Below are 25,021 nucleotides of genomic sequence, written 5' to 3' on the forward strand. Positions count from 1 at the left end.
TCTTTCTGAACATATCATGCACTTTTAATTACTGTAGTTCTGCAATATGTTTTTAGATCTTTAAATGAGATGTTTCTAGCTTCCCCCCCCCACCTCAAGATTGTTTTGATTGTCCAGGGCCCTTTGTGGTTCCATACAAATTTTAGGATTAGCTTTTATATCTGTAAAAAAAAAAAAGTCATGAAGACTTTTAACAGGGCTCTATAAATAGCTATGAGTAGTTATAGACATTTTGACAATCCTTATTCCTCTAATCTATTCTGGGTCATTTAGCATTATTTTTGTCTTTAATTTCTTTCAGCAATGTTTTGTTCAAAAAACAAATCTTGAGCTTTCTTAGTTTTCCCTCAAGTATTTGATTCTTTTGCTATTACTATCAATAGAATTATTTTGCTAGTTTTCTTTTCAGACGGTTATTAGTGCATAGACGCATGACTGATCTGCCAGTTATTCAGTGGAGTCTTGTGGGTTTTTACAGGTAAGATAATGTCATCAGCAAGCAAAATCATTTTCTTTCTTCCATTCTGATCTGATGGCTTTTATTTCTTATTCTTCTACTTGTTCTGTCTAGAACTTTCATATATGATGAAAGTAGTGCTGAAGCCGGGCACTGGTGGCTCACACCTGTAATCCTAGCTACTCAGGAGGCTGAGATCTGAGGATCACGGTTCAAAGCCAGCCCGGGCAGGAGAGACCGTGAGACTCCTATCTCCAATAAACCACCAGAAAACCGGAAGTGGCGCTGTAGCTCAAGTGGTAGAGCGCTCGCCTTGAGCTGAAGAGCTGAGGGACAACGCCCAGGCCCAGAGTTCAAGCCCCAAGACCACAAAAAAAAAAAAAGAAAGTAGTGCTGAGAGTGGACATCCTCACAACACAGTTTTTCATCACTGTGTACTAGGCATATGGTCTTATTTTGTTAAGGCAAACTATGATTTTATACAAAGTGAAATCAGAACCACCACAGATACTAAGTCTTATCAAATAAGTTTATAGAAGAATAAGAAAAACATTACATAGACCAGGCTGAATGCTAAGCCAAAGAACCTACCAGGCTTCTCTAATTCTTCCTCTCTCATTCCCTGGTTTTGTAAGGTTATATAAAGACAATAAGACAAGAGACATGGAGATGCTATCATCGTATGGTTCCTGTATTCTTTAACAAGTATATCTATTCCACTAAGGTTAACCCTTGATTCCAAGGGGTATATCTAATCTGCACTGAATAGAGATAAAACAAGATCTAATATTCATATAACAGAAGATGAACTTTTTTTTCCCATCAGTCATGGGGCTTGAACTCTGGGCCTGGGCACTATCCCTCAGCAATTCAGCTCAAAGCTAGCACTCTACCTCTGGTTTTCTGGTGGTTTATTGGAGATAAAGAATCTCCAGACTTTGCTGTCTGGGCTGGCTTTGAACCCCAATCCTCAGATCTCAGCCTCCTTAGTAGTTAGGATTACAGGTGTGAGCCACCAGTGCCCGCTAGAACAGGAACATTTTATATACATATTCAAAATTAACTTTTTAACATTAAAATTAACTTAACATCGCTATACTGAATTAGTAGCTATACAGATTGTTAGCATTATCTAAACCAACATGCTAAAATAAATACTTTTGGTGCCTCTGCTTTCAATCATATTGTCTGTAATATATGCTTCTTCTCTAATTAAAAAGAAAGTCAATGCTTTCGTATAATACACTTAGGGAGCAATTAAAACTACCATGATTATAGCCTTCCATTTCCAGTCTAATTATGGGCATATTTTTTAAAAAGAATATAAAGATCACTAGAGGAAAATTACGTTGAAATTCCCAAGGGTTAATGATTCAGTCTATACTATATTTTAAAATACAATTTTGAAATTTAATTGAGTTTTTTGGTAGTTCCAAATAATTAAAGCCCATATCATACCATCCTGGTAATTAGCAAAGAACATTGGAATTTTTTCATAAATTTCACCTTTTTAGCTGGGAATATACAGGTCTGTACATAGTATTAAATATGAGAGAAGTAAAGACTGAAAGGAAAAAGAAAATAAGAAGAAATAGAGAATAGAGTAAAATTAGTTTATTTGAAGTATTTAGATAGTAGAAAGTTGACTCAACAGAGATTCAGAAGCTTGACAAAGAAAAAGTTAACAGTAAATAAAGATGACATTGACTATAGTTATGTACCTTTAATGGCTGGATACACATTCTAAGAATTATGCTCTCAGTTATTATGCAAAGTCAGATGGCCACAACATAACCAGGCAACAAAATCTTTTTGTACCACCATCATACAGTTAGCTCGGCACTGACCAAAGTGCACCACGGCACATTACTATACTCTATACTCAGTTCTTTCTCGGTTCTTTTAGTAAAAATGAATGGTCCTGAATGAATGGTCCTGATAAACCCAAGAAGGTAAACATTGCTATTATGGCTTTTATTTGGATGAGTTGTTCTTGGCAGTACTGTGGTGTGAACTCAGCCTTCCTGCTCACTGAACAGGAGCTATGAACAGTTAGGCCACATGTCCAAATCTTTTTCTGTTCATAATTTTTGAGAAGCAGTCTTGCTTTCTGCGTAGGCACACACTTGGGCACCAATACCTGGGAGCCAGCCACCTATGTTAGGCTTCCAGATAGCTGAGCTAACAGGCACATACTACCACAACAAGCTCGTGATTGAGAAGAGTTCTTGCAAACTTTCTTTCTGGGCTGATCTTGAACTGTAATCCCCCAAATCTTAGCCTTCCAGAGCTTGCATTACATTAACAGTTTAATTATTCCTTCCTGTAATTCCAATTATCAGTTATCTGTGAAATGCAATTTCTCAAACTATGCATTAATTTTTTGGGGGGAGGTCCGATAGTGGGGCCTTAACTCTGGGCCTGGGCGCTGTCCCTCAGCTCTTCAGCTCAAGGCTAGCCGCTCTACCACTTGAGCCACAGCGCCACTTCCAACTTGTTTCTTTTTGCTTATGTGGGGCTGAGGAATCGAACCCAGGGCCTCATGCATGCAAGGCAAGCGCTCTACCACTGAGTCACCTTCCCAGCCCCGCATTAAATATTTTTTAAAGAAAATGAGTGTAGTTCAGTGTTTGTAAAACCTTTGCTTAGTATGCATGAAGTTGTATCACCAAGCACAACACACACACTCTCTCTCACTTTCTCTCTCTCTCTAAAGAAAGTGAAATAAATAGAAATTAATGTAAATAACTTATATTAAATTCCAAATATAGTTTTCTGCTTTATAAAGGTAGAAAAAGAAGCTGGGCACTGGTGGCTCACACCTGTAATCCTAGCTACTCAGGAGGCTGAGATCTAAGGATTATGTTTTGAAGCCAGCCCTGGCTGAAAAATCTCCATGAGACTCATATCTCCAATTAACCACCAGAAAAACAGACGTGGAGCTGTGGCTCAAAGTGGTAGAGCACTAGCCTTGAGCAAAAAAGCTCAGGTACAGCACCCAGGCCCTGAGTTTGAGCCCCAAGACTGGCCAAAAAAACCCAAAAAACAACAACAACAAAAAACAAGCATCTTGGGTCGAAAGACTGATAAATGAGAGGCTTCAGAATATATGGGCTTTAAAAAGCACCCACATATTTCTGGGAATCCCAAAGGTTATCCTCATAGCTACAGGTTCTCAATTGCTTAACAACACCTTTGAGAAACAATGTTTTTGTTTGTTTGTTTGTTTGTTTTGGGGGGGTCCGGTTGTGGGGCCTGAACTCTGGGCCTGGGCGCTGTCCCTCAGCTCTTCAGCTCAAGGCTAACGCTCTGCCACGTGAGCCACAGCACCACTTCCGGCATTTTTCTTTTTGCTTATGTGGTGCTGAGGAATCGAACCCAGGGCCTCATGCATACAAGGCAAGCGCTCTACCACTGAGCCACCTTCCCAGCCCCTGTTTGTTTATTTTGAGTCTTAGGGCTTGAACTCTAAGCCTGGGCGTTGTCCCAGAGCATCAAGTCAGGAGCTCTGCCTCTTGAGCCACAGTTCAAGTGGTGCACCACTTCCAGATTTTTCTGATTAGTTTATTGTAGATAAGAGTCTCATGGACTTTCCTGCCTGGGCTGGCTTGGAACCCTAAACCTCAGATCTCAGCCTCCTGAGTAGCTAGGATTACAGGTGAGCCACCAGTGCTTGCCATAGAAACAATGTTTTTAAAGTACTTTGGCCATATTTACCCCTCCTTTACCCTCTCCTTTCACCCTCCCCTGTCTAGTTCGTTCCTCACCTTCAGAGTCTCCTGTTTTATTAACCAAACTTAGATAAATATACATGTGTACATGTACATGTACACACACACACATACACACACACACACGTATATACTGGTACTCAGGCTTGAACTTGGGTGCTTAGCTATTTTGTTCAGATCACAACCTCCTGAGTTGCTAGGAGTATAGGTTTGAACTGGCATCTGGATCTTGGGGGCGGGGGGACACGTCATGGGACCTGAACTCTGGGCCTGGGCGCTGTCCCTCAGCTCTTCAGCTCAAGGCTAATGCTCTGCCACTTGAGCCACAGCGCCACTTCCGGCTTTTTTCTTTTTGCTTATGTGGTGCTGAGGAATTGAACCCAGGGCCTCAGGCCTGCAAGGCAAGCGCTCTACCACTGAGCCACCTTCCCAGCCCCTGGCATCTGGCTCTTTTACTTGAAAATATTTATATTCATGCCAAAATGGAACAAAACTGAAAATACATGTGATTTTCGTTTGCACACCTGAATTTGGTAAGACATTCAAAATAATATTAAATACAGGCATTGATCTGACAAATTTTGTTTTATATAACAAAAGGAAGCTAACATAGAGACAAAAAGATTGTACATGTTAAACTATTTGAGATTAAATGTCTAAAAAAAATGTCTATGTAGAGAACTATAAGAAATACTAACTTACAAATATTCTGCATTAAGAAGAATTTGCCTTGACATCTGCTATCTTGGCATCTTGGCTTTCTGTTAATCACAAAAACATAGCTCCCAAAAGATTATAGGGAATATTGAGAAAAATTTTCCAACTAGAACCATATTGCAAAATGTACATTTCCCAGAAAAAGTGACAAAGTATTAGACAGAAACTCCTAAAGGGAAAGTATATTAATGTATCCCAAGAATAATGATTTTTTGTAATGCTCATATAGTAAGTTGTTTCGCCCAAAAGGATGCAGATAAAACCAGGTCCAGTGGCTCATACCTATAATCCTAGTTACTCAGAAGGCTGAGATCTGAGCATCAAGGTTTAGGCAGACAGATCTGTGAGACTCATCTTCAATTAACCAGCAAAAAAACAAGAAAAGGATGCATGAGCAAGAAAGCTGAATGAGAGCTGTAGGCCCCAAGTTCAAGACATGGATATGTGTGCATATGCAAATACACACACATACACAAGCACACAGAAAAAAGAACACAGATTTTCATATTTGACAATTGTAACTGTCATCATAGAGAATTATAGTTCTAGGAATATAATAAACCCAATTCATAAGTTTATCATTATAAATAAGTAAACATTAATAAATACACATTTCAAATGTGCTTCTTTTGTTCCCAATAGTACACTTCTAACCCAATCATGTATTTGGAGACTATTGATCTTACAGGAATTGAAACAACAGAAATCAAAGGCTTTGTTAGAGTAAATACATTTAAACTATTCTTGTGTGTGTGTGTGCTATTCCTGTGCTGTCCCTGAGCTTTTTGCTCAAGGCTACTGCTCTACCACTTGAGCTACAGCTCTACTAGCATTTTTAGTGGTTAAGTGCAAGAGTTTCAAAGACCTTCTGCCTGGGCTGGCTTCTAACCACAATCCTCAGATCTTAGCCTCCTGACTAGGATTTACCAATGTGAGCCATGGGATCAGGCCACATTTAAAATATTTTAAATAGTAACAACATTCTTATTAGATGTTTAAACATGAAAACTGCTGGTTAGAATATTCAAGGTCAAGTAACTTTTCAGATTAATGTTGAAATAAAATTTTCTAAATTTTACTCAGTTTTTCCAGACAAGGATCTTCTGCCATCCAGTGGAAGTCTTAGAAATACACAAGTATTAAAAACTATATCTGGCTAGTGTGAATAATTTGAAGTCAAATCTCATTGTAAATTACAGTAAAGTAAGTAACTAGTAAAAAGGAAGTAAGGAACATAGACAAAACTGGAGAGCTATACTTGGAAGTACTAACTAGTAAATATATTGTCTTTTGGTAGGCTCAATTCAAAGTATGTGCTATGAACCTAGAACAGCTAGCCAAGCTCTTCTATGCCATCTACTACAGTTCTTAGCCTGGAAATGGTAGTATACAAAGTGTATGAATTATTTTAACTTTATAAGATAATTTTTAAACACACTATAGACCTGTTCATCCACGACAAGAGTAAAGAGTCACTGCTTCAAAGTGTAGAAACCTTTGGTACTGAAACATACTTCTGATATTTTTTTGTTGTGTTTATAATAATGAAATATTTAATGGAAAATAAACCACACTGTATTTTTTATTTCTGTTCAAATCAAACATAAATGCTTAAGCATTTTAGAGCTGAGAAAATGAAGCATACTTCACTTTAGAAATGTTTCTAGTGCTTTAGGAATAAAGAAAACAAACTCTTGTAAACATAAATAGGAACTTCCCTTGGGAATTAAGCTAATTAAACCTAAACACAGCAAGAAGAATCTGAAATCTCTCAGGCCCAGAAAAAAATGGAATAGGCAGGCAAACCTATGAATAGGTACAGTAACAATTTCAACAGAAAGAATGTAGTTAGAATAAAAACAAAGGACTAAGGGAAAACTTGCTACTGTGTGGTCAGCTGTCCAGGAACAGCAAAGGAAGCTGTAACACCCAAGCAAATGATCCCTAGAGAGATGCTGTGAGGGCTGATGGGAACTATCTCATGCCCACCTGCTTTTCCTCATTTTGACTTCATGTTTACCAAGCAACCTTCAAAATGCTAATTCAGTCTCAAAGAAAACCTAACAGAGGCCCACAATCCTTTATTTGCAATTTTCACAGTTAAAGCTGTTCTGAAAATAAAACCTTTTAGAACTTACCTTATCCTGGTATAAATGGACATGAAGTCTATTGGTTTCACTTAGTGTTAATAATTCCTTTTTTTTTCTGAAGATATACGAATATATTTGATTATAGGTACTATCCTAGGTCCTACTGGAGTACTCTTAATTAAAATTGACTACAGAATCCTTATTACTGAAATAATAATTTAATTACAAGCCGGGCGCCGGTGGCTCACACCTGTAATCCTAGCTACTCCGGAGGCGAAGATCTGTGGACGCGGTTCAAAGCCAGCCAGGGCAGGAACATCCCTGTATTATTATTTCCAGTAAAGCACTAGCAAACCGGAAGTGGCACTGTGGCTCAAGCCGTAGAGTGCTCCCCTTGAGCTGAAGAGCACAGGGACAGCGCCCAAGCCCAGATTTCAAGCCCCACAACCAACAAAAAAAAAAAAAGAAAATAATAATTACAAAATTAAACTGTGATCTTCTTACAGCTCTAGAAATCATAGTTGCATAAAGTGCACTAAGATGTTAGGAACACCCTGAAATTATATAAAGGTATATATGTTTCCAAACTTTATCACTGTTATTTTTAAGTAGTTGTACAAAAGGGTTACAATTCCATAAGTCAGGCTATTAAGTACAATGCTTCTTGGTCAGTGTCACCCCTTCCTTCATTCTCTTCTGTTTTTCCCCTCCCATTCCTACCTTCAAGTTACATAGTTCACTTATTACATGATGTACATTGAATATAATGACTTCATTTGCTCACCCTTCTTCCCTCCGTTCGAAACTTTTTAAAGTATAATTTTATTATTATTGTTATTATTACTATGTTTAAAGTATTATACAGAAGGGGTTACCATTTCACAATTCAGGAAACACATATATTTTTCCCTTTTGGAGAATGTCACCCCTTCCTTTGCTTTCCCCTAGTTGCCCCTTCCCATCCCTGCCAACAAGTTACACAGATCATTTTCCACACGGTTTATATGAATACCATGATTACATTATTTCACCCTTCCTTCCTCCCTTTCTGTGCCCCCCACTTTTGCCCTGCCTTAAAAGCAGAAAAAGCAAAAAAAGGAACATACACAAACACCATCACCACCACCAAGAGCAACATAACATAACCCATTTTTGCATTTCCTGGAATTCATTTCAATAAATAGTATTTTAAATGTTCAATGGAGTTACGCCCTTGGATTCCTCCCCTACTGGTATCCTCCTCTGCTCTGACTGTATGTGGATGCCTCAACGTGTGTACATTATCATGTCAGGTTATATTTTGGATCTAGCTTCCACATATGAGAAAACAAATAATGTTGGTCTCCTTGAGCTTGGCTGACCTCACTTAATATGATTTGTTCTAGAACTATTCATTTCCCTGCAAATGATATAATCTTGTTCTTTCTAGTGAACAAGTAAAATTCCACTGTGCATATATACCACATATTTTTGATTCACTTGGCTACTTACTGTAGGAAATCTGGGCTGTTGCCATAATTGGGCTATTATAAATAGTGCAGCTATGAACATGTAAGTACAAATGTCTGTCCAGTGTCCTGACTTGTAATATTCTGGGTAGTTGCCTAAAAGTGGCATGGCTGGGTCATAAGGAAGTACTATGCTTAGTTTTTTAGGCACATTTAAACCACCTGCCAGAGCAGGTGTACTAGATTATGTTCCCATCAACAGTGTAATAGGATTCCTTTTCTCCCACCTCCTCACTAGCATTTGTTGTTCAGATTCACAAAGTTGGCCAACTTACTGGGGTGAGATGAAATCTTAAAGCTGTTTTGATTTGCATTTCCCCTAAAGGGGTCTTTTGCTTTCTTGGCTAATTCCTAATTTTATTTTATTTTTTGGTCAGTCATGGGACCTGAACTCTAGGACTGGGCGCTGTGCCTCAGCTTTTCAGCTCAAGGCTAGTGCATACCACTTGAGCCACAATGCCACTTCTGGCTTTTTCTGCTTATGTGGTGCTGAGGAATTGAACCCAGGCCCTCATGCATGCAAGGCAAGCACTCTTCCACTGAGCCACCTTCCCAGCCCCCTAAATATTTTTTTAATGTTTTTTATTGTGAAAACCTAAATATTTTTTGAGGCTACTGCAAATGGTATTACATTCCAAGCTTTTTTTTTTTTTTTTTTTTTTTGTTGGCCGTGGGGCTTGAACTCTGGGCCTGGGCGCTGTCCCTCAGCTCTTCAGCTCAAGGCGAGCGCTCTACCACTTGAGCTACAGCGCCACTTCCAGTTTTCTGGTGGTTTATTGGAGATAGGAGTCTCACGGTCTCTCCTGCCCGGGCTGGCTTTGAACCGCGATCCTCAGATCTCAGCCTCCTGAGTAGCTAGGATTACAGGTGTGAGCCACCAGCACCCGGCCCAAGCTTTTTTTAAACTGAAGTAATAGGTAATTTACTGAAGTAATAAGTAATTTACTTATTAGTAAATACCTTATTACTGAATTCTGAGGCACATCTGATAAAGAAGCGAATATAAATAGTCTAACTTCTGAGGAAAAGAGCCTTCTTTGCCAGCTCTCTTCCAGACAAGGAGCAAACTAACATTCTGGCTTACAGGTGATGCTACATAAATGTAATTAGCATTGAACTTGATTGCAAGAATCAGATTACTTCTAGAAATGTTTACAGTGATAAACCTCCACTTTATAGTGATAAAGTCATTATCTCTAGTTTGTAGTGACAAAGTCCAGTTCAGACTACAGGATTGACTGATTGGCTTTGTAACTCCAATTTCTTTCCTAAGCCCATGGATTTCATTGAAACAAAGAAAAACAGTAACAAGTACTTCATATTACAAAGAAGCACTATTTCATTCTCTTTGATCCCTTTTTAAGACTATTAATGACCACGTCCACTTGAGTTAAAAAAAGATATATGACATACCACTATTCTATAACTATGATCATTAAATAAATCTCCATGGAAAGGCTACAGAATAAACAACATAACTGAATGGTACCCAAATGACCTGCTCATAATGCTAGATATATCCCACATACAAACAATCAATGTAATCAACAGAAGTAATTCATTCCTTTTCTCCCACAATCTAAATACAAACTACAAATTAGGATATTCCATAACCAAGAATTAGGTAAAGAGAGGTGTACAATTATAAAACTAGCAAAATACTCATCCAAATACTAATTACACTGAAGAAACTTCAAACATGCATGGCATGTAACTTAATTATATACTTCATCTGATGATCAATTTTAAAGTCATAAATAAGAAATGGATGTTATAAGCCGGGCGTTGGTAGCTCATGCCTATAATCCTAGCTACTCAGGAAGCTGAGATCTGAGGATTGGGGTTCAAAGCCAGCGAGAGCAGGAAAGTCCATGAGACTATTATCCCCAATAAGAAAAAGCCAGATATGGCTTTTTGGCTCAAGTAGTAGAGTACTAGCCTTGAGCACAGAGAAGCTCAGGGACAGAGCCCAGGCCCTGAGTTCAAGTCCCAAGGAAGGGGGAAAAAAAGGATGTTACAAACAGGTGGCTACATGAACTCTGAAGCATTTCTTCCTCTTAAAAACGAATGCAGTAAACATCAAAGCTAAATATCACATTATCACATTATGATAGATCTTTAAAAAATCAAGAAATACAAAAGTATGTGCCTTTGTAAAAATGACTTTTTTAAGAGAAAATTTCCAGCATTATACTACTACTTCACTCTGTTAACTCCTAAAGGCTAGTGTTTTTTACTACCGTCTCCTAAATGTCAGTGTTCTAACTCTGACCACCCATTCTGGGCACCTGGATCCACACCTTTTGCTTACTAACTACAGATAATAAATTCTAAATATCTACAGCCACAGTCTGTCTTCTGAATGTCTAGTGACAACTCAACCTTTGCAATGAAAGTTTTAATATAAAATGTCCCAAACAGGCTCTCTCTGCTCTTTTCTAGCTTTATCAGCTCTTTCCTTCTCTTCTCTTTCCCAGCTTCCTTCTCTTTCCTAGCTCTCTCTTTCCCAGGCCTTTCCCCACCGCATGGAGGACCAAGATGGCCTGGTGCCAGCCAGAACGACGAATAACCTACCTCTTACCTGAATACCACGTGCGTGGTGCTGTTCTTACTCGGCTACCTCTTTTTAAAAACCTAACATAAATGGTGCCGTGACTCAGATAAAGGGCTTAAAGTCAGGATAGGTGGGATTCCTCTCTGGTTTTTTTCCTCTTTTTTCTTTTTTGTTTGTTCTTCCCTTTTTGCTCTGAGGAATACCCACAGTTCTGACGGCCTTTTGCAAACCCATCTGTCTATTGTGGACACAGTGCATCGATACCATTGCTGCCTTCACATCCACGTCCACACCACTTCTCTACTCTGGTGAGTGAAACTACTCTCTACGGTTCTCTGTTGCTCAGTCTCTGTCCAGACGTGGCACCACGCCAGAGAGCTCCTACGACTTTTAGCTGAAAGGCCGATCACCTCTGAAGCCGAGGATGCTTGGTTTTGGGGGCTTGGCCATTTCTTTCTAGAGGGCTCTGGGGGAAGTCGGGACGCCGCTTCTGCCTGGTCAGCTCTCCTTCACTCACCGGACTGACTCTCCTACTCATTTAATGGGGTGCTGTAAATCACGCCTGAGCCGTGAAACCCCTTTGAAATGCCTCCTGCGCTCCCTGGAAAGCCAGAGAGCCTAATTTTATGCCATTCTCAGATGTGCAGTTTTTGCTACTGCAATGGTAAATGGTCACAAATCTGTTTAATTTCAGGCTCTCTTTGCTCTATCTCTGCCATTCATGTCCAACTTTCTATCCTTTTTTTACAATTTTTTGGCTTGTGCCCTGAAGAGTACAACACAGACTGGGTCCCAGGCTAGGTTCCCTCTCAAAGGCTAGCCAATGTAGGCTTGATCTATTTGTTCAGGGTTTCTTTGCATTCTTTCAGAAATTTGCAATCTTGAATTCGCCATCTTGGCCACATGGTGGGTTAAGGGTTTGGCCCCATCTGACCCTTAACCTTCCACCAAGCTTACTACTCCATCCATCTATTCTAAGGTGCCTTGCTAACAAGTTGCTCTTTTCACAGGCTCTGGTAACTGAGGCCCAACTATCTCATGTGCTTTGTTAGCAAAGACGTCTAAACATTGTTGTCAAAATTTTAGGTTTTGAGTTTTGCCTTTTTTGTTTTGTGTTATGTATTCTGGTACTGACTACGTGACTCTAAAATATTGGGCATATCTGTCCTAAGATTCTCACATCTAAGAAGTTTTGTCATTCCAGAATATTTGTTGGTCAATTCTTGATAAGAACCAGGTAAGCTCTACTTATTCTACTTGATCTCCTTGTTGCTTTAATTGGAAATAATAAAGGGCTTTTGTGGCAAAGATTGCAGTTCAAAGCCAGCCTGGGCTGAAAAATCCCTAAGACTCCATCTCCCAACTAACCAGCAAAGAGCCAGGCTGGAAGCATGGCTCAAGACTCTTATCTCTAACCAGCCAAACTCTGCAAGTTGTACTATAACTCAAAGTGGTTCAGTGCTGGTCTTGAGCAGAAGTGCTCAGGGACAATGCCCAGGCCTTGAGCTCAATCCTTGAATACCAACTGGGTCAAGCCATCCCAGCAACGAGCACCTAGACTCAGCCAGTCTGGGGAACAAGGGATCATGGAGAGGAGTAAGAGGAGATGATGTCACATCAGCTACTTTGTGCCTGCCCTTTCAAAATTAACCAGAGCCAGGAGGTCAGTAGAAGTAAGAAGCCAGCCCATCCAATGTCTATACCTGTCTACCTATTAACAACAGGAATTTATATTCTTGCCTTTGTCACCTCTACCTAGTCGCCAGATGTCAGAAGTAGCTAGGGACATTTCTACCAACATTTTCAGCCCCAAGTCCTTCTTCTTGCCATTTATTTGCTCTCTAGTATTTTTTTTTCCAGACCCTCAATGCTCATGAGACTTCTCCAGACTGCATCTAAGGACTCATGCGACCAAGGGACAGCTGCTGCTCACTGCCTTCTCTGGAAGGGGACCAAATTCCAGCCTTTCAACCCTACTGTCGACACCCCTTGTCAGCAGGAAGTAGCCAGAGAGAATCCGCACCCTATTTCATGATTATTAAAAGGCTGGCATGTAAGGTCTGCTCCTGGATGGCTAGCAGACTCCACCCTCCTCGCAGCAAAGCACCGCATGGAGGGCCAACATGGCCTGGTGCCAGCCGGAACGATGAATAAACCTACCCCTTACCTGAAAAAAAAAAAATGTACCAAATAGAATTTACTTCCCAACTATTTCTCCTATGTACCTATTCTGGTTATTGGTACCATATTCTAAAACCTGGAAGTAATCTATTCTATTTTCCCCCTTTCTAATCCTTTATCAATCACCAAGTCCCATCCTACTTTAAAGGGAAAAACTCATGACTTTATCTCCACTTTCAATGTTTTTGTTTTGGTTCAGCTGTATATATTTGAGATTACTCTTCCTCTAATATTTCTCCCTTATCTCCAATCTGGCTCTTTCTTCAATCATTCCTCAATAACACTTTCTAGAATATGGTTTGAAATATGTCCACTACTGCTTACAAATCTTTTGATGAGTCAAAACAAAATCTTAAAAAATATTTAGCAGAGTATCTTTTCCTGCCATCTCTTTAACTTTAACTCTTTCAATTTTTTCATATAAGACACTCACTTCCAAACATATTACTGCAGTTCTTAGAAAAAGTCATACTGTTTCTTACCTCAATGCTAAGCCTAGGTTATTCTCTTTCTAGAAAACAATTTTCTTGACATAGCAACAGAGTCAAGCTCAGTTATTCTTCCTCCATTCCTCCTTGCTTCCACAGCTTATTGTCTATTCTACTCTATTAAACCTGGAACAGTATGAAAATAAAATATATTTACTACTTATTTTGAGTCCCACAATGCCTACCACATTACCTGGCAATATTAAGTGACCAATACTTTTTGTAGACTGTTAAGACTTTTCCTTTTTTTTCCCTAGAGATAAAATTCCCATTTATAAACTTCCAAGAGACATAGAGCAAGACAATATTTAGGAAAGCATGATAGGAACCAAGTGATATAAATAAGTATAGATGAAAAGTGGTAACTAAACATGTGGCTCTCTTCAAAGCAGCTGAGAGCACAGTGCTGTTTGTACATGTTTTAGTTGCTGTTTAATCTTTTAATATTTATTCTTAGGTCCTAAAAAAAAAAAACCCAAAGTGGTAAGCACAGAGACAAATCAAAAGCATTATATAAATCATCTCTTTTTCAAAACTGAGTTTAGTCACAACTGGAAAAATGCCATGGACCCCACCCAATCTACCCAACCCAATCTGACTTATCACAGTTGCTCCTAAGACTTGGGAGTAAGTTTATATTGGGCATTTTATTATCCTGTTATCATTCTCATGAACAGATTCCCAGCATCACTTGCTGAGCTTGTATTTTATTCTGTTGCAGCAAGAAATTTCATAATTTCAAAGTTCACCCTCTATGCATTGACATATTCGCTTTTAAGATGAAATGAAATGCTTTCTTTCCACCTAATTGTTACTGTTCTTTCCCTAATTGTTACGGAACAAAAACTTTAATGAAAGACAAACCTATTTTCTATGATTACAGATAAAGGAAATCCTTCCTAATACTGGGCCTCCTGTATTCTTTTATTCAGTGTTACTCATACCCAATTTGCCCATTGGTAGAAAACAAATTAATAAATCTACTCCAGTCCATAATTAGCTTTAAAAGCCAAGAAAGATTCCTAGTGACAAAACTGCATAGACTAGTTAAAACTCCAATGGTGTTACTCTTGATAACCCACTCGAACCATAAGCTAGTAACATTCAGATAACATGCCAACTTCATGGTCAACATATAATTCCAAGCTATATCTGGTAGTATGAAATATAATCTAACATTAGATGTTTTTAAGAATATGTTGAAGGGTGTCCCTCTCCAGTGATAAAACTGACCCAGCCAAGTTTTTATTCTGAGTCATTAGCATCTTCTCTACCTCTACTCTTTGGGAAAGATCAGCAACATTTCTTTTTTTTTTCCTTTGTTTTTTTCCAGCTGTGGGGCCTGAACTCTGGGCCTGGGCACTGTCTCTCAGCTCTTCAGCTAAAGGCTAGCACTATACCAGTTGAGCCACAGCACCACTTCTGGCTTTTTCTGCTTATGTGGTGCTGAGGAATCGAACCCAGGGCCTCCTTCATGCAAGGCAAGCACTCTACCACTGAGCCACCTTCCCAGACCTCCCCAAGATCTTTTTTCTTTGGGGGCGGGGGGTGTTAGTCATGGGATTTGAACTCTGGGCCTGTGCACTGTCCCTCAGCTCTTCAGCTCAAGAATAATGCTCTTACCACTTGAGCCACTGCACCACTTCCATTTTTCTGGGTGGTTTATTGGACATCAGAGTCTCACAGACTTTCCTGGCTGGGCTGGCTTTGAACCTCGATCCTCAGATCTCAGCCTCCTGAGTATCTAGGGTTATAGGTGTGAGCCACAGGTGCCTGGCTCCCAAGACTTTTTAAAGAAGCAGGTCTGAAGTATCACTAAGTATCACTATTCCAACAAAACTGTGAAATATGTGAAATTTATGTAATCACCTAATCTCAATTTAAAAAAAAAGTGGACTAGGAAGGTGGCTCAGTGGTAGCGCTTGCCTTGCATGCATGAGGCCCTGGATTCGATTCTCCAGCACCACATAAGCAAAAAGCCGGAAGTGGTGCTGTGGCTCAAGTGGTAGAGCTCTAGCCTTGACCTGAAGAGCTGAGAGACAGCGCCCAGGTCCAGAGTTCAGGCCCACGACCCAACCACCCCCCCCCCCCCAAAAAAAGAAAAGTGAGAGAAGGGATGGTTTAGGAACAATGGGTGACAATGTTGTCAGACACCTTGTATTCATATACTGTTTTGTAGAATGGGAACTTTGTAAAACTACTTAAAAGACAATAATTTAGAAAATGTTAAAAAAAAAAAAAAAAAAAAGAAGCAGATCTGGTCATCTCTGTAATCATCATCAACTACTACAACCAACAACACACTCCTATCTATGGACTCACTTCTCACTGGGATCACGGGTACATGCCAACCCTGGTCTGGAACCCTGATCTTCCCAATCTCTGCCTCCAGAGTAAGCCAGCTACTCCAGCCTTTACAACACCTGAAAATACTCTAATCTCGACTCCATTCATCTCTTGAAATTTACCAGATTTCCCAGTCCCTAGAAATTTTCTTCCTAACCCTCCACTCAAAAATTTAAGTGTAAAGTATCCAATCCCTAATGTTCCTGCTTGTTTAAAATTTAGTCCAGAGGGACCAAGATGGCGACGGGGCAGTAGGGAAACGCCACAGCTCTCTCCAACCAAAAAGAGAGTTCGAGTTCCAACCTTTAATCTCCCCAAGAGACCGACAACAACAAAAAGACGAACACTCAGAGAAAAACCAGAGGTGGAAAATAACAAAAAAAAGAAAGAGAGGAAAAGAAGAATTTCAGAACAGAGAAGAGCGAAGACCCCTCCCCCAACCTTTACTGGCCGCGCGGCAGTGCGCCAAGCCGCCGGCCAGCCGGCCCGGCGGGGGCTGCCGGAGCCACAGAGACACAGGGGGCTGCTTGCAGATCACCAGGTACCGGATTGCAGAACAGCGGGTCGCCAGGAACAGAGAAACCTACCAGCCGGGAGTCTCCAGGAGGATCCCACCCCACCCATCACTCTCCACCAGAGCGGAGAGGCTCCATCCCGCCAAAGCCGCCCGGCACCAGCAGCGTGACAAAGGGACCTGTCCGCAGACCACCCGCCCAATCGCGATCGCAACGACCCGGCGGGGGGCTGCCCAACCCAGCCCGCAACCACCCCAACTGAACTCGGACTGCAACTACAACTGACGACCTACAGGGTGAGTACCCATCAGGGGACAGGGAATCCATCAAGGGAGACCAGAGCTGGAGGGAATCCCCAGACCCTGACCTAGACTCCCTACCCCAACACCCAGACCACAGGACCCACTAAAACTGGGAACTGTTCGAGAGCGAGAGCTCCACCAGCCGGTGGAGCACACTCTGCTGGCCAGGCCAGAGCAAGAGCGCCCCTGGAAGGGAGCTTAAATGCTCAAGCCAGGAACAGTGCCCCTGGGTCAAGACTACCAACAGTAGAAGAAATTTGAACTGTGTCCTCCAGGCTGCATAACCAAGGTGGTATACACATTAGCACAGGCCTAACGAGCGCGCTCCAGGCTGGGGCCGGAACCAGGCCAGGGGACCGGCGCCTGAACAAAGCAAAAAGGGTCAGAAGTGGGGCTGTGGCTCAAATGGTAGGGTGCCAGCCCTGAGCTGAAGAGCTGAGGGACAGCACCCAAACCTAGAGTTCAAGCCCACAACCAGCCCAAAACAAACAAACAAAAACACATCAGGAGCCCATAGCAGACTCCAGTATTTGGGAGAGTGCATCCAGAGCATCTGATCTTCCCAAGAGCACCCGCAGGAGCAAACACAAGCAGTCTAGGCTGCTCAACCCTTCCAAAGGCGGGAATTGCTACAGCAGAGAGCTGAGAATCCTAAGTGAATAGCAGCTGGAAATAGGCTCCCAACAGAATCCAGACCAGGCACAGACTCTCTCTACCAATACAGAATCAGCAACCAAGCAAAGACAGACACACCAAAACAAGATTGAAGAGCAGTCTCCTGAACCCCCATGCGAAAATCACAGAGAAAAATCACAAGGTTTACCACTACCCAGGACAGCAAGCTCACCTCAAAAGCCAGCAGCCACGCAGGGGAGAGCCCCAGTGGGAGCAAAGCAGGAATGGAAGACAAAAACTACATCCAAGGGTTGCTGGAGGCAATGACTCAAGAAATAAAGCGAGAAATGGATCAGAAATTGAAAGAGCACAAGGATGAACTATCAAAAGATATACAGGATATCAAACAAAAATTGGATGCAAAAATAGAAGCTGCACAAACCTCAGTAAGAAGTGAGATAAACGCCAAATTAGAGGTAATGCATACTGATCTCACCTCATTGAGAGGTGAGATCAGTACTCTGAGAACCAACATTGAATCCATAAAGGGATCCATTTCCACCATGCAAACCACAATAGAAGCCACGGTCAACAGAGTGAATGAAATGGAAGGTAGAGTGTCAGATACAGAAGACAGAATACACCAACTGGACCAAAAAGTGACAGATATGGAAAAATCACTTAAATTAAACCAAAGGGAAATTCAAGAGCAAGCAGATAATGCTAAAAAATTTAACCTTCGCATAATCGGAATGGACGAAGGTGAGGAATTCCAGAGCAAGGGAATGCAACACCTATTTAACAAGATAGTCAATGAAAATTTTCCCCACCTCAAAAACGACCATCTTAACTACATCACAAAAACTTATCGAACACCCAACAAGCAAGATCCCAGGAGAAACACTTCTAGGCACATAATAGTAACAATGATGGATCTGAATAATAAGGAAACAATCCTGCATGCAGCAAAAATGAAGAAGGAGCTATACTACAACGGGAAAAAAATTAGAATCACTGCAGATCTCTCCACACAAACAATGAATGCAAGAAAAGCCTGGGAAAGCACCATACGAGCCCTGAGAGCCAATAACTGCCAACCCAGACTGATATACCCGGCAAAGCTAGCATTCACATTCGATGGAGAACTGAAAACTTTTAATAGCAAAGAAAAACTAAATGAATACATAAACATTAAGCCAGCATTACAAAGAATTCTAAGAGGGGGGACACAACCTGAAGAAAGCAACCAGGAACTGGGACCTGCCCCAAACAGGCATTACTCAAAGTCTAACTGAGCAAGCACAGGAGGAAAGGAAAGAAGAAAAACTTAGGAAAACGGAATGGCAGGGACAACAATGCATCTCTCTATACTTTCTCTTAATATAAATGGGCTGAATTCGCCAATTAAAAGAAAACGAACTGAGGACTGGATCAGAAAACAAGACCCATCCATCTGTTGACTTCAGGAGACCCACCTCTCAGCCAAACATACAAACAAACTCAGAGTGAAGGGGTGGAAAAGGATCTACCAATCAAATTCCCCCAATAAGAAAGCAGGTGTAGCTATCCTGATATCTGACAAAATAAACTTTTCATTAAAATCAGTACAGAAAGACAAGGACGGACACTACATATTAATAAAGGGAACAATCCAAGAGGAGGATATAACCATCATCAACTTATATGCCCCAAATATTGGTGCACCCAGATATGTTAAACAAATGCTCTCAAACTTACAGAATAAAATAGATCCCAATACGATAATACTAGGAGACTTTAACACGCCACTCTCACCAAAGGACAGGTCTACCAACCAGAGGATTGGCAAAGAAGCTACCGAATTAAGTGAGGCCATACTTCAAGCGGAATTAACTGACATCTACCGAGTATTTCACCCTAAAACAACACAGTACACATTCTTCTCAGCAGCTCATGGAACTTTCTCCAAAATAGACCATATCATAGTTCATTCAAGGAACTTAAGCAAATACAAAGGGATCGACATAATCCCCTGTATCCTATCTGACCACAGTGGAATCAAGCTAGCTCTCAATAACAAAGCATACCGCAGAAATTTCTCTAATACATGGAAATTGAACAGCACACTCCTTAACAAGGCCTGGGTAACAGAAGAGATCAGAGAAGAAATAAAGCATTTCCTAGAACTCAATGAAAATGAAAACACCTCACAAAGAAACTTGTGGGACACAGCAAAAGCAGTCCTGAGGGGCAAATTTATTGCCCTCAGTGCCCACATCAAGAGAATGGAGACAGACCAAGTAAATAATCTCATGTTGCAACTAAAACAGCTAGAAAAACAAGAAAAAATGGGACCTAAAGCTACTAGACGAAGCCAGATAACCAAATTGAGAGCAGAGATTAACCAATTAGAAAATCAGAAAACCATAACCAAAATAAACCAAACAAAAAGCTGGTTCTTTGAAAAAATAAACAAAATTGATGGCCCGTTGGCAAGATTAATTAAAAAAAGAAGAGAGGAAGCCCATATTAATAGGATTAGGGATGCCACGGGAAACATCACAACACGTACCCAAGATATCCAAACAATTCTAACAGACTACTTTCAAAAGCTATACTCTCTAAAGGAAGAAAATCTGGCGGAAATGGATGCATTTTAAGAGAATTACAAGTTACCCAAACTGAGCAAAGAAGAAGTTAACCAATTAAATAAGCCAATATCCTATAATGAGATACAGGAAGCTATCAAAAGTCTTCCAACAAAAAAAAGCCCAGGACCAGATGGATTCACAGCAGAATTCTATAAGACCTTTAAAGAAGAACTAATACCCATACTCCTCAAGCTCTTCAGAGAAACAGAGAAGGAGGGAGCTATCCCAAACTCATTCTACGAAGCCAATATCACACTCATCCCCAAACCAGGCAAAGACCCAACCAAAAAGGAGAATTACAGGCCAATCTCCTTGATGAACACAGATGCAAAGATCCTTAACAAGATTCTAGCTAACAGAATCCAGAAACACATAAAAAAAATAATACACTATGATCAGGTAGGCTTCATCCCAGAGACACAGGGATGGTTTAACATACGTAAGTCAATAAATGTAATCCAGCATATCAACAGAGCCAAGGTCAAGAATCACATGATTATCGCCACAGATGCAGAAAAGGCCTTTGATAAAATTCAACATTCATTCATGCTAAAAGCTCTGGAGAAAATAGGAATAGAAGGAACATTTCTAAAAACAATAAAAGCCATTTATGACAGACCAATAGCCAATATTATACTTAATGGGGAAAAGCTACAACCAATCCTCCTAAAAACAGGAACAAGGCAAGGATGTCCACTGTCTCCACTCCTCTTCAACATAGTCCTAGAACCCTTAGCCAGGGCAATAAGGCAAGAAAAAGACATTAAAGGGATCCGCATAGGGAAAGAAGAAGTGAAACTATCCCTTTTTGCAGACGACATGATACTATACCTCCACGATCCCAAAAACTCCATCCCCAAACTTTTAGAAATCATAAGTCACTTCGGCAAAATAGCAGGATACAAAATAAACCCACAAAAATCAGTTGCCTTCCTATACACTGATAACGCACAGGATGAGAGGGAAATAAAGGGAGCAACCCCATTCACAATAACCTCCCAAAAAATAAAATATTTAGGAATTAACCTAACCAAAGATGTAAAAGAACTATTTAATGAGAACTATAAAAAGTTAAAGAAAGAAATTGCAGAAGACACTAGGAAATGGAAAGACCTCCCATGCTCCTGGATAGGCCGACTTAATATAGTAAAGATGGTGATACTTCCAAAACTAATATACAAATTCAATGCAATTCCTATTAAAATCCCAATGACGTACATCACTGAAATACAGAAAACAGTCCAAAAATTTATATGGAACAACAAAAGACCTAGAATAGCCAAAACAATTCTAGGGGATAAAGACAATATGGGAGGGCTATCCATGCCGAACTTCAAACTCTACTACAGAGCTATAATCACAAAGACAGCATGGTACTGGCACAAAAACAGACCCGAAGACCAATGGAACAGAATAGAAGATCCAGATATAAATCCACAGGCCTACAGCCAGCTGATATTCGACAAAGGAGCCAAAGACATACAATGGAAGAAACACAGCCTCTTCAACCGCTGGTGCTGGGAAAACTGGGCAGCCACATGCAGAAAACTAAAAGTGGACCCCAGCCTATCACCATGCACCAACATCAACTCAAAATGGATTAAAGACCTTAACATTAAACCTGAATCTCTGAAACTACTGCAGGACAGAGTAGGAGAGACACTTGAACTAATAGGCACAGGAAGGAACTTCCTGAACAGAGTCCCAGGGTCACAACAAGTTGGAGAGAGACTCGACAAATGGGACTACCTTAAAATAAAAAGCTTCTGCACAGCTAAATCTATCGCAACTAAGCTAGAAAGACAACCAACTAATTGGGAAAAAATATTTACCAGCAATATATCAGACAAGGGGTTAACATCCTGTATATACAGGGAACTCAAGAAACTAATCCCTCCCAAACCTAACAAACCAATTACTAAATGGGCAAGGGAACTAAAGAGGGACTTCTCAAATGAAGAAATAAAAATGGCAAAGAAACACATGAGGAAATGTTCATCATCCCTGGTGGTGAAGGAAATGCAAATAAAGACAACCCTGAGATACCACCTTACCCCAGTCAGAATGTCCCACATCCACAAATCAGCCAACGACAAATGCTGGAGGGGATGTGGAGAAAGAGGAACCCTATTACACTGCTGGTGGGAATGTACACTTATACAACCACTTTGGAAAGCAGTCTGGAGGGTCCTTAGAAAGCTAAAGATTGACCTCCCTTACGACCCAGTCATACCACTTCTAGGCATCTACCCCGAACAACAGGAACCAATATACAAGGACACGTGCACCTCCATGTTTATTGCAGCACTGTTCGCAATAGCTAAGATATGGAAACAACCTAGGTGCCCCACCACAGATGAATGGATCCAAAAATTGTGGTATCTATACACAATGGAATATTATGCAGCCATTAGAAATGACAAAATAATGGCATTTGCAGGGAAATGGATGGAGCTAGAAGGAATCATGTTGAGCGAGGTAAGCCAAGAACGAAGAGACAAACGGTACATGGTCTCCCTGATAAGTGGATGCTAAATCCAAAAGGTTAGGTGATACGACAAAACTAACAGGACTTAAGAAACAAAGAACTCCCGCTCATCTGGTTGAACCACTACTAAATATCCTCATGCTGCTGATCACAAATATGGTATATAACATGTGAACACTGTTATATATTACAGACTGTGGTAGACAATTTGCTCCAGGGAAGTTAGAATGAACTTGTGACTTTGAAATTATGTAATCATTTAATCACAATCAAAAAAAAAAAAAAAAGAACCTCGGGGAAGGGAGGGAGGGAGGGGATGGTAGGGGGAAAACAATGGAGGGGGTAACAATGTTCAAGAGGAAGTGTACTCATAACCTCACTCATGTAACTGTAACCCTCTGTATAGTAGCTTTACAATAAAAAAAAAAAAAATTTAGTCCAAAAGTGCAGGGGATAAAACAAAATAACCATGACTCCTGAGCCTAGAGAAACACCTTTTACCAGGGATTTCCTCCCTCGTTCACGTAAGTCAACAGTCTTTTTATGTTAGCTTATTTCTCTACCTGTGAAATGAAGTTTTACGGAAGTCCTAAGATTTAAAAACCAAAAACCATGGAAACAAAGCTAAGTCTGGAAACCTAAGTTGAGAGAAAGCAACAGAGAGAACACAGGAGCCGTTAATTTGGGGAGCTAGTTAACTTGGGGGCCTCCGGGCATCCGCAGGATCAAAGGCGGACCTGGCGGCGAGGAAGCGACTGGATCTGCACCCGCGAGGAAGAACCCAGGGGAGGGGGAGAAAGAACAGTGCGTGTGGGGCGGGTGGGGATGTCACTTTTTAAAGTGTAGTTTCAAGAGCCGGAATGGACCACACTGCTTCGTTCCAACAAACAGGCGGCGGCTGGAGCTCCGACAGGGCCGGAGGCAGCCCCGAGCCCCCAGAGGGCTGCAGCAAAGAAGAGGGGGCGCCACTTGCCTCCCATTCCTGCATGAAACGCCTGGCCTCGTCAGCACCAACGGTCTTATGTCTCCTAAATTCATCCTTCACATACTGGTCACCCAGGGCTTTGAGGTCCGGGGGAAGAGCCCGGTGCAGCTGCAAGATGCGTCTATACAAGGACCGGACCCGTAACACATGCTGCCCCGGCATGGCGCCTCGAGCACGCGCACTCGCGCCAGGGACAGCCCACTGCGCCTGCGCAAAGGGTCAGCCCCTCGCCGGCGTTCCACTGAGAAGTCGCCGAAGGGTGAACAGGAAGACGGAAAGAAAAAGGGCTGGTGACCTTCATCCGGTTTGGTCCGTCCTCCAATCAGGTCCTTCCGGAAACCCGAACTTTGCTTCGGATGGAAATCCGGCGGGTCCTTTTCTGGTGGCCTTTACGGAATCCGGAATTCTTTCCGCGCCGTGTCTGGTGGAGGGGCTTCGGTGGACGCCGTGTGCGTACCAGTTTGTCCCCTCTCATCCCATCGTCTTTCCATTCACCGTGGTCTCCGTTCCTCTGTAAGGCCCGAGAATAACCGTCCACATTATGGTCCTCCGAAAAGACCTTCCATGGTTTAACCCAAGCACCTTGAGGCATCTGGAACATTCCTGAATTTTGTGTGTGAGCCCTGAGGACGGGATTAATGTCTTCCCCCAGCAGCCCACTCCCTTTACACAGGGCTGTGATCCAGTGTGTGCCCTGGACGCGCGAGCTTTTCCCTGGACCCAGCACCAGGGAGCCACGAATCAAAGGCTTTGTAAAGTCAAGTTGCCGGTGGGAAAAAATACTGCCAGGCATTTGAAATGAATTGTTTTCCCGGGACACGATCCTAGAGACTCCAATTCAATAGTGTGGAGTGAAAATAGGGAATCCAGATGTTCACATCTGTGTACTGGAGATTGAACCCAGGGCCTTGCACATGCTAAGCAAACACCCCCTTACCACTGAGGTATGACCCGACATATATATATATACATATATATATGCGTGTGTGTGCAAAAATAATTTAAAGTATATATAATTTTTATATATATATCTTAGATATAATATATATGTATACACACACACATATATATATATATATATAATTTTTTTTACACCCTGCTGCTGTCTTTTCTTGGGGGTTGGCTCAAATTTGACCCTCCAGTCCCCAGCTTCTAAATAGCTTGAATAACAGGCATGGGTACCATGGCTATGTAAAGTTCTACCTTTCACAAAAGTGATACTGAAAGTGTTTTCCCAAAAATCTTTGTCCTCATCGTTTTTCTCCCATCACATGTTAAGTCTTTCGGTAAACACTAAAGCCTCCATCAATATACTGCATGCAGAATGCTTCCATTTTTCAGTTCACACTCTACCATAATTCCTTTCTCTCTCCTTTCTCCTCCCCTCTCTTCCTCTTCTGTATCTCTGTCTGTC

The 25,021-nt window shown here is 41.2% G+C and overlaps 1 protein-coding gene across 1 annotated transcript in view; it reads right to left on the reverse strand.

Annotated features, from left to right (window-relative positions):
• Positions 1 to 23,848, reverse strand: part of Sdhaf3 (succinate dehydrogenase complex assembly factor 3) — a 37,043-nt gene extending 13,195 nt beyond the window's left edge. Inside the window, exon 1 of the mRNA XM_042684663.1 lies at positions 23,596 to 23,848. Coding sequence (XP_042540597.1) covers positions 23,596 to 23,769 — 174 coding nt within the window. The 5' untranslated portion in view covers positions 23,770 to 23,848. The remainder of the gene's footprint in view (positions 1 to 23,595) is intronic.
• Between the last annotated feature and the right edge of the window lie 1,173 nt (positions 23,849 to 25,021).

The sequence above is a fragment of the Dipodomys spectabilis genome, unplaced genomic scaffold (genome assembly GCF_019054845.1).
Source record: "Dipodomys spectabilis isolate Male_0828 unplaced genomic scaffold, ASM1905484v1 ptg000089l, whole genome shotgun sequence".
Classification (NCBI taxonomy): Eukaryota; Metazoa; Chordata; class Mammalia; order Rodentia; family Heteromyidae; genus Dipodomys; species Dipodomys spectabilis.